Source organism: Haliotis asinina, chromosome 5 (assembly GCF_037392515.1).
Source record: "Haliotis asinina isolate JCU_RB_2024 chromosome 5, JCU_Hal_asi_v2, whole genome shotgun sequence".
NCBI lineage: Eukaryota > Metazoa > Mollusca > Gastropoda > Lepetellida > Haliotidae > Haliotis > Haliotis asinina.
The window spans coordinates 4,894,571-4,905,553 of NC_090284.1; the positions used below are offsets into that span (position 1 = coordinate 4,894,571).

The window sequence follows — 10,983 nt, forward strand, 5'->3', positions numbered from 1 at the left end:
TTGGTATCAATTTGTAGAAAAATCGATATGAAATAAATCAGGAAAATCAATTTTCAGGACAGTATGTAGTATTTGACACATTCATTAAATTCTTTAGCAAAAGGAAGTCAAACAAAGTATTGATCCATTAGTGGAAAAAAATGTTTATAGTAACAAGATTTTTTTTATAAAATGAAAATTTTAGAAAATATGTTACCAGGGGGTATCAACATTATCGAGGGTATCAACAGTATCTCCATCTGAAACAGCATACCCATTTAAATTTGATAAGGGGAGATACTTCTTGACCACGTTTACCTTGAGATAAATGCTTGTGTGGCCAAAATATCAAGTATGTTAGAAGCCAAATAAAGGGAAATAACTGCATAATATAAATACCCTCGTATACAGTATGCACACAAACCACAGTATCCAACCTCTTAAAGTTTATATCCCGGTATTATGTCTCAGTCAGCTATAGTGTGTCAGTGTTTGTGAAAACTTTACTGGAGCTGGGAATTCCCATTTTAGTGTCAATTCAAATCAAAATATATGTAATGTAATGTGATGACATCTTTTATATATACAGATATTACAGAGAATGGGCCAATAAGCGAAATTCAATAGTAATATAAAATACTTCAGAAATTATAGAGAAAATAATCAGTTGAAAATATGACTAATCGTGTATTCATTTTTTACAGGCATGTTATGCACGAGTACTGGATTTCAGAAGAAAATTTATTGAGGCTGCCCAGAGATACAATGAACTGTCATACAAGACAATTGTAGCAGAACAAGAGAGGCTGACAGCTTTAAAGAATGCACTCATCTGTACCATACTGGCTTCAGCAGGTGCTTTTTATTATCTTCTGTCTAGTTACCCATTGCCTTTAATGATGGTTCTCTGATGAAAAGATTTCTAATATTTACAAACATAAAACATACAGTTTTGATAACAATTTACAGGCCGTCAAGTCTTATGACTGTCTTTTTGCTGAATGTTTAACCGTGAAATCTCAGTTCTCCTGTTAAAACCTCAGCCATGTAGGGATTCAATGATGGGTCCCTATAACCTATTTTTGTTGTAAGAGGCAATATACAGTCTAAACCAGCAATAATTGGAACTGAAGAAATAATCTGGTTTAGACAATGTGCAAGATTGTAGAGCTGATGATAAATGTACAAGCCACGGATGGGACTGATATTTTATGATGGTGTTCACAACTTGCCAGATTAGACATCTTCCACTTTAATGGATGTTATGGTGACTATCAGTGACCTGGTTGATTGTAGTCGGTTGGTTGTAGTTTTGCACTGCACTTAGCAATATTCGAGCTATATAGCAACAGTCTGTAAATAATCAAGTCTGAACCAGACAATCCAGTGATCAACAGCTTGAGCATCGACCTAAACAATTGGGATATGATGCCATATGTTAACCAAGTCAGTAAACCTGACGATTCAGTGTCGTTGGTCGCCTCTTACGACAAGCTTGGGTTGCTGAAGGCCTACTCTAATCCGGATGTTCACTGATGTGGTTGAGTGTGTGTCCCATTTGCATATGAGGGTTGTTCCTTATAGCAGTCGAACATTTGTCTGGTCCATATTTGATTATATTCAGAATGAAATTATACAGCTGCCATATTGCCTACTGGGTCAATAAACAACAGAAAATTATTCACTTGCTGTTATTTTGAACAAGTTTTTTTAGTATCTCAGCCACAGCTGTCTCACAGACTTGACTGTCTCTGTGCAGGTCAACAGAGATCGCGGATGTTGGCAACTTTGTTCAAGGATGAGAGGTGTCAGCAGCTGCCAGCCTTCAACATCCTTGAGAAGATGTGAGTCACACTGAGTTTTTTTGAGAAAATAAAGCGTAAGGTTTATTATAAATCACACAGAAACAAATCTCCAATGTTTCTGGAAAAAAATTAAAATTGAACATAATTCCATGGACTATCACATGTGTTATCATACTTCTTCTCAACACACAGATATAAGTCAGTGGTGAGTAATCCTAATATCAACAACATAGGGAACAATCAGTCTCAAGGACATGTCAAAACATATTCTATTATTATGACTGGATGTCATATTGTATGACCACTTCACTGAAAATCAGTGATGACATCAGGTATAAGTATGAATGAATATGGTAAATGTATTTCTCTGCTTGTACCACATGTCACTCACACACACAATTTGCACTAAACAGTTGAAAGCTTTTGGTAGCTGTTTGTTCGCTAACACCGCACTCAGTAATGCTTCTGCGCTACCACAGTGTATACATGAAGTCAGATCCAACACAAAGAAAAGAAAAGTTTTAGTCACTAACACCAAGCCTCCAAGTGTTGCTGCCAGCGTTTTATATTTAACCATAGCTTTGACATCTCAGTTCCCAGTTGTGCAGGTCGATGCTCATGCTGTTGATCACTGGATTGTCTCGTCCAGGCTCAATTATTTGCAGACCTCCACCATACAGCTGGAATTTTGCTGAGTGTGGCGTGAAACTAAACTTACTCACTCTTTTCACATCCTGTCATCATTTGGTCTTCAAATGTGGGATATATTACCTAATTATGAGATTTCCTCTACACCTGCTCAGGGCACAGTAGTTTGCTGTAAATATGGAGCCAAAGTCATCATAAATTCCCAATGATATAAAAAATAAGTGACTTGATTACATGATATGTGTGAAATGAGTCATGGTACTGCTAGTATGTTGTCATAGCAAATGGTTGTTGATAAATGGGTTAGGTAAGTAGCAGGCAGTCAATGTTTAGTTGATAGGATTGTTGACAATGTGTGATTTTTGTGGTTTATGTTTCACTGATAACATGTGAAGTCTGCCATGGTAATGCTAGAATGTTTCTATTCTAAAATAAAAGTAATTCTTATTCACTTTTTCCAAGTTTCCACAGCAAAACAAGTTGGTCACAAATCCTTTTAGCTGTGCGAAGACCCAGTGATCAGAGAATCTTTTGGAACAGTGTATATGTGTATATGAGAGGAACACTACATGTAGTGTCAACAGTATCAGGAATCACAGTACCTCCAAACACAACTCTGATCACAGCAGAACAGAGGGAAGGTTACTGTTCAAAGTAATAGTAAATATCAGATGGTACCAGGAGCTGTCTCATGTTGGGTAGACTCACCATACACTACATGACACTGATCATGTATTTCCCGTCCTACAGGTACTTAGATCGCATCATCCGCAGCAGTGACCTCCAGGACTTTCAAGCCTTGTTGCAGCCCCACCAGAAAGCCATCACAGCAGACGGTCAGTGATCTTACTATAGGAGAGAAGCAGATGCTCTGTGTGTAGACTGTGAAGGGTAGCAGACACTTTACTATAGAATGTCAGTGATTATGTAAGAGTCAGTGATCACATGATAGGAGGGTATCAGACAGTCATCAAATTGTAGGAGGGTATCAGACAGACAGACATCATATGATAGGAGGGTAGCAGAAAGTGATCACATGATAGGAGGGTAGCAGACATCACATGATAGGAGGGTATCAGACAGTCATCAAATTGTAGGAGGGTAGCAGACAGACAGACATCATATGATAGGAGGGTAGCAGAAAGTGATCACATGATAGGAGGGTAGCAGACAGTCAGTGTTTGGAGGACTGTTGGTGGCATACAGTCAGTATTGAGTGATTTTGTTTTGCCTCGTGCAGTTTTCTTGTCTATATTTTTTGATTTGTCAAAATATTTGTTCATTTTAGGGTCAACCATTTTGGATCGAGCAGTGATAGAACACAACTTGCTCTCTGCTAGTAAACTTTATAACAACATTTCATTTGAAGAACTGGGTTCCCTTCTTGAGATTCCTCCACAGAAGGTAGGTGTGTGACAACATGCCATCATGGGAACACATTCGGTTGTTGTTGGGAAATGGTAACACCAGCATCTCAGTAACAGTATCATAATAACAATGGTTATGGAAACATATCTTTATGTCCTCCAAAATACTTCTAGAGTTAGAGGAAATCAAGGAAAGTATAACATTGATTGGTTCACACTGAAATCATATTTTCATTCAACTACTGACATCAACATCAAATTCCACCCACCACTCTCAATGAACTTGGTGCAGCTCTTACTGATGAGCAGAAAAACATGTCATAATGAATTTGGTCTACTCATCTGAAAACATGCTTCAAGAATTCAAATGTTTGGCCAAGATAGGTGTTTTTACAAGATACGAGGGTTAATCTAAAAGTTTTTATTATCAGCCAAGATGTTTTCAGGGTAGAAACTTTATTTTGAACTCTTGTCCTAAAGACTTCTCTACATAGTCACCATTTAGAGTGACACTTTTCTCCCAACATCGCTTGACCTTCAGCAGACTGCTTTAATAGACCCCCTAATTTCATGGAAACCAACACTCCGCCTCTTTAATGACCTCACTGTTGTTGTCAAAATGGGAGTCCACATCTTGGCTCATTTGTCATTGACATATGATTGGTTTGAAAGTTCATTTATCTCACAACAGTATCATAAATGGGTTATCTTCACCCTAAACAGAATTCATCTCCTCTTCATTCTGTTGGGAAGTGCAACCCTTCAACTGGTAAAACTTGATAGCACTGCATGACTCAGTCTTCTGCACACATGGGGTTACTCGTGTTTAGGATCAGCTACCAGAAGCTTAGGAACTACCGTTATGAATATAAAAGGATACAAACCCAGCTTCACATTCTACAGAACATTATTAAAGGATGTTTGTGAGACAGAGAAATTATCGATAAGAAAAATGTCAACATGAAACACTTTTACAGAAAATGGAATGTCATTGCTACAATAATGTAACTAGAAACGAGCGTCTTGCATTCGCTGTATCATCTGTGTATCAGTTGTACTGTTTAATCCAGATATTTCCAGTACAAAATATATTGTACTGTCTGCCTCTTTACTGTGCAGTTTGTTACATCCTATTCTACCCATATATCCTGTTGAACTGTAACCAAGTACACAAGTAAAGTGAATGAAAAATACTCAAAAAAAAAGAAACTACTAGAAGACTTAATAAAGTGAAGTAAGTAATTTCTGGTCCATTAACTAGATAAAGATCACTGATGGTACCTTATAATTTTCAAAGTAATTTCTCAATAAATTCGTGGCGATAATTATAATTTTTTATGTTCAATCATATTAGTGGCATCTGCAAATGTAAAATTTGACCCGACATCTTTAACTAGTTGGTGCATCACCATCTCATCACACCAACCATTGGAACCCTTTGGAGAAGAAATTATGTCTTGATGATTGCCACTTGCTAGGCTTGTGTAGACATCCCAAACAGTAATTGATTAGAAAAGGGATTTCTGGACTGACCAGATTTAATTTATTGTCACAGAGACTTTCCTTCTCTGGCAATAGTAGAGACTAGACAGATGTATCACTGTGTATATAAATGGACTAAATATTAGAGTAACAGGAGACTGGTTAGGATTATTAACAAAGGCAAGACCTCAGAAAGCGTGCTATTGTAATTGTTTATGTCACTGTGCATTGTTTGTTGAATACTTCTGTTAGACTTTCTCCATGCCATGATAATGTTGACCAGCTGTGAGTAGACAAAAGACACCATGAACTAAAAAATCTTCCTGCTAGCTTAGTTCTACGTACACCATTTCCCAGTTTTCAAGTCTTAGATTGTTTACTTGTTGAGTGTAGAATGTTGACGAACTTTTTGCCTGTAGGGTTTTGTCCTTTCATTCAGGCAGAAAAAATTGCCTCTCAGATGATCACCGAAGGCCGTATGAATGGGAACATAGACCAGATTGACTCCATTGTTCATTTTGAAGGTAAGTCATCTCCTCAGTACGTCTTCTGTATGCACTAAGTGTTCATGTGTTGCTATTTGCTGACGTCAGCAGCTGTACCATGTCCCCACCTCCTGTAGGGTTGTACAACACATCATGGTGTAGCACACTTGTATCTTGTAACAGGGTCGCAGCCCTGTTGAATTCATATTGCAAAACATCTGGGATATACTGGTGTACCGCAGTTTTTAGCACTGTATTTTCATTTTACTGGCACAAGTTCAAAAAATGAATTGAAATCCAGGAAACCACTGAAAGTTTGATCCAGTGTACTTACTTGTGAAGTGTTCAGACAAAGAGATTGCACTGCAGTATATACAGGTATCCACATTGCGGTATACCAGTTACTGGGAATGGATGTGTTTGTCATTGAGTGACCATGATTTACATTTTCATCATGTAAACCCCCCACTGCTCAACCTAGATGTGGTTCTGGGAACAGAGGTCTTAAAATGAGGATTTTTTTCTTCTTTTAACAGTTCATAAAATGCAAATCTGAATTGTTACAGAAGTGAATGCTCTGGTGCTCTGAACGTTATGTGATGTATCATTTTATAACATGTCCTGTATCTTCTGGACATTCAGATCCAAAGATGGTACTGATACTCATTCTTGGTGCCACCCGTGAAAATCAGGATTAGAATTGATCTTCAGTACCCATGCTTGATGTAATGGGATGAGGTGGTCAGGCTCACTGACACGCTTTCATATCGCATTTGCATACATCAATGCTCATGCTGTTGATCCTTGGATTGTCTGGACCGGACTCGTTTATTTAGACTGCTGACATATAGTTTGAATGTTTGCTGAGTGCGGCAGAGAAGTAAATTCACTCACCCATGATGCATCTACTGAAAGAGCAAATATTCTAATCATTTTCCTATGGCCATCAAATTATGTTACTGTGTGTTCTTGATGATGTAGGATGAAAGACTTCTATTCTGATTTGCCAGAGAATGGGTGGTTTGCTAACTGTTAACATATACATACATTTAAAAATTAGTACACATAATTTTGATAAGCTTCTAAGAAACATTGGCACTAGTAAAACATAACTTTTAAGATGTTTTTGATTAAACTTGTTTGTATTTACTTTCTATGATGTTTTTGACATTTGCTGATGCCTGTGTGTGTTCCTACAGCCCGAGAAACACTTCCCACGTGGGACCGGCAGATTCAGAGCCTGTGTTTCCAGGTCAACCACATCATTGAGAAGATCTCACAGACTGCACCAGAATGGATGCTGAAGACAATGGAGGCACAGATCCAGCAGTGACAGACCTTGCACAATGCACACACAATTGTCAGCTTTAACACTTGACAGTACCATACAGATAGTAATGCAAGCAACTTGTGGGCAGTCCTGCTCAGTATTTGAGGAACATGTTGGAGGTGCCTCACTTACAGTCATGTTATCTTGTATTTTGTTGTGGTGGCTATCATACATCAGTTACTTTATGAAGAAAGTATGTTGGTCATGTGAAATGATATGTGACACTGAAGACAGTGAACATCTCTGTCATGTTGAAGAGGCCTTGCTGGCCAGATTGTTAGCACTGGTGTCAATATTTGCTGCAGACTGCTCGTCAGGGATCAGAATCTTCAGCACATATTCCCTCACAGGTGGTGATGACATTGTAAATGTGATCACAAATGTAAGTGAAAAATGCTTATGAGAATAAAGTATTTATATTCATGAATGTTTGATGGCTTTGTTTTGCATTGTGTGTCAAGGCATGAGATCAGGTAAATCGGCAGGTATCTCCTGCTTGCAGTCCCAGGGCTCCCTCTCACTCTCATCTAGATGGATGGATGGATTTATATCATATCTGAAGTGTTGCCACTCAATACGAGTTGAGTAGCACCATTAATGAGTGGCTTCAGAGTTTAAGGTAAAGGCTACCACGATAGCTGAACATCAACGGTATTTAGTGAATGGCTTCAGAGTTTAAGGTAAAGGCTGCCACGATAGCTGAACATCATCAGTATTTAGTGGGTGGCTTCAGAGTTTAAGTAAAAGGCTACCACGTTAGCAGAACAGCAACAGTGTTTAGTGTGTGGCTGCAGAGTTTAATGTAAAGGCTACCACGTTAGCTGGACAGCAACAGTGTTTAGTGTGTGGCTGCAGAGTTTAATGTAAAGGCTACCACGTTAGCTGGACAGCAACAGTGTTTAATGAGTGGCTGCAGAGTTTAATGTTAAGGCTACCACGTTAGCTGGACAGCAACAGTGTTTAGTGTGTGGCTGCAGAGTTTAATGTAAAGGCTACCACGTTTTCAGAACAGCAACAGTGTTTAGTGTGTGGCTGCAGAGTTTAATGTAAAGGCTACCACGTTAGCTGGACAGCAACAGTGTTTAGTGTGTGGCTGCAGAGTTTAATGTAAAGGCTACCACGTTAGCTGGACAGCAACAGTGTTTAGTGTGTGGCTGCAGAGTTTAATGTAAAGGCTACCACGTTAGCTGAACAGCAACAGTGTTTAATGAGTGGCTGCAGAGTTTAATGTTAAGGCTACCACGTTTTCAGAACAGCAACAGTGCTTAGTGTGTGGCTGCAGAGGTTAAGGTAAAGGCTACCACGTTAATTAAACAGCAGCAATGTTTACTGAGTGGCACCCGTGTTAAGTGATGACCAATAGTGGCACCCGTTTCAAGTGATGACCAACAGTGTCGAATTGGTGACAAAAGTTTACATGGAAGCATAATAGGTTAATTTGTGGCTAATGTGTCACTGAAGCAATGTGTAGTGAATGATGGTGGAACAAAAACATAGTTCACTTACTTAGTACATAAATTTTATGGTGGGGTTGGGGGGTCCTCATTCACTCACTCACTCACACACAGATAAATTATGAACGGTCCCTTAAACACTTTGTTCTTTCCCTTGCCGTGTTCCTGTCAAGATAGTAGTTATTTTCATTAAACTTCATCCTCGATCGAAATAAACAAATTTTAGTCACAACTGTTTTGGTACAACAGCCGCTACAACTGAACAACTGTCTACTGAAGTAATGAACAGACCACCAAAGGTTACATGCATTAAACAAACGCTGATGTTCCAAAGGTAATTTCAAAACAGATGGTTATGTGAGTTTTTTTCAAGATTGGTTACTCTGTAATCCGAAGGATCATACCCGCCTAGCCCAAAACTGGCTGTAACTACTTTACAAACACGTTGGGCTATGTGGGAATAGTTACAACTTTTGGGCTCACGGATTAGTCGCACTAAATAAACACAGTCAGTTTGTTATCTGAACCTACTCTTCAGACCCCTATACTTCTAGCCTTTAAACAATAATTTATTAGTCAACATTTATTAAACAGGAAGCGATGTCTGCAGAGATGAAAACGTCATTTTCGCCACATCTGTATCTGGCCTTTAGGGTCTGAAGTTGAGTCTGCAAATCTTCTACTTAGTGTACTTTAGTCTACCTGTGGCCTAGAGTTGGATAACTGAAATTTCATCCTTGACCTGTATGGTCTTGAAGACACTGATGAACTTGTACAAATAAGAATGGAGGTGTCGTGATGGCTTTGTTGAATGTATGATTCCACCCTTCAAGATGGGGACCCTGGTTGTCAAAGTTGCTCCATGTCTGGCGGCCTTCTTCTGAACCCACTGGTTAGTCACATACTCTGCAAACTTATCTATGTCGATCACTTCTAAAGCCTGAACCAACACGTCGCCTAGTCTATATAATGACACTAATGGTAAATCCGATGTACGTTTGATGAATTTGCACGAAAATCCAGAGACGTGCCCTTATTCAAGTTTGGGCCTGGCGGGAATAGGGGTAATTCAAGTTAGGGATAGGCGGGAATAGGGGAATTCAAGTTAGGGATAGGCGGGAATAGGGGTAATTCAAGTTAGGGATAGGCGGGAATAGGGGTAATTCAAGTTAGGGATAGGCGGGAATAGGGGTAATTCAAGTTAGGGGTGGGCGGGAATAGGGGTAATTCAAGTTAGGGATAGGCGGGAATAGGGGTAATTCAAGTTAGGGGTGGGCGGGAATAGGGGTAATTCAAGTTAGGGACAGGAGGGAATAGGGGTAATTCAAGTTTGGGATAGGCGGGAATAGGGCTAATTCAATTTTGGGATAGACGGGAGGGCACCAATCCTAATGATAAACATCATCAGAGTTGATAACTCATTCGCAAAACATACATTTGCCTTATGAACAAAACGTGTAAATGCTGATAAATGATTTGGATTATTTGAAGCCTATTTTGAAATAAAAAGATAATTTAAAAAACCTGTATTGCAAATATTGGTTATTTTCTGTACGGAAATATTTATCGTATACTGTCATTGTTAGAATAACAAAAACAAATAGTAATATATCACGATGAGGTAGCTTTAAAAATAAGATGGAATAACGTGATTGAGTGAGCCTCCTCATTTTTGCACAAATGCAGTACAGCAGTGTTCGTTCATTGATATACATACATGGATACATTGCTTGTTTGATCCATTTAACCGGACATATCGCTATCCGAAACCATTTTGAAACCAAAACGCCCGGATAAACGCATCCTCGATATCTCCAGGGTATGCGTTCCGAAAAGTCTCCACTATACCCTGGACGCATCTACGGGTCGGCCCGATAATTTTATTGCCTCCCTTTGCTGGTTCCGCATTCGCACAGTAGCCAATCAGCAAGGCTGCCGTTATAACCGAACTTGCCAGTGTCAACAAAGGTAGCAGTTGCCACTGCGAAGGTTTGAGGAAATCATACAGGCAAATTTATAGGTCGTAAACCTTTTAAAAACATAAGCTAGAAATCCATCTACCTCTTTCAGAGAACCTCTGCATGTTTGTTTGCCAAGTTTAATCGGTTAGAGAATTTAAAAAGCGAAAGTGAGTTGTGATTGGTTCGCTCAACTTCCCAGCGTAGACACCTGATTGGATAAAAAGCCAGCCAAGGGAGGTAATAAATTTATCGGGCTGAGCCGTAGATGCATCCAGGGTATAGTGGAGACTGTTCGGAACGTATACCCAGGAGATATCGAAGATGGGATAAACGTGGTTCGTCTGTATGTACATATAATCATGATGCCATGTATTTGAACTGGTTTATATTATCAGTTTTTATTCACCTCATTATACATTTGTACCAATTGTACAAAGAGGCTCCACAAATTTACGGTTATATAAAAGGGGGC

At 39.1% G+C, this 10,983-nt stretch overlaps 1 protein-coding gene across 1 annotated transcript in view; it reads left to right on the plus strand.

The window, feature by feature from the left end:
• The window catches only part of LOC137283414 (COP9 signalosome complex subunit 4-like), a 16,265-nt gene extending 8,742 nt beyond the window's left edge, over positions 1–7,523 (plus strand). The window contains exons 6-11 of the mRNA XM_067814885.1: positions 684–834; positions 1,739–1,823; positions 3,183–3,268; positions 3,721–3,836; positions 5,721–5,805; positions 6,966–7,523. Coding sequence (XP_067670986.1) covers positions 684–834; positions 1,739–1,823; positions 3,183–3,268; positions 3,721–3,836; positions 5,721–5,805; positions 6,966–7,099 — 657 coding nt within the window. The 3' untranslated portion in view covers positions 7,100–7,523. The remainder of the gene's footprint in view (positions 1–683; positions 835–1,738; positions 1,824–3,182; positions 3,269–3,720; positions 3,837–5,720; positions 5,806–6,965) is intronic.
• The last annotated feature ends 3,460 nt before the right edge of the window (positions 7,524–10,983 follow it).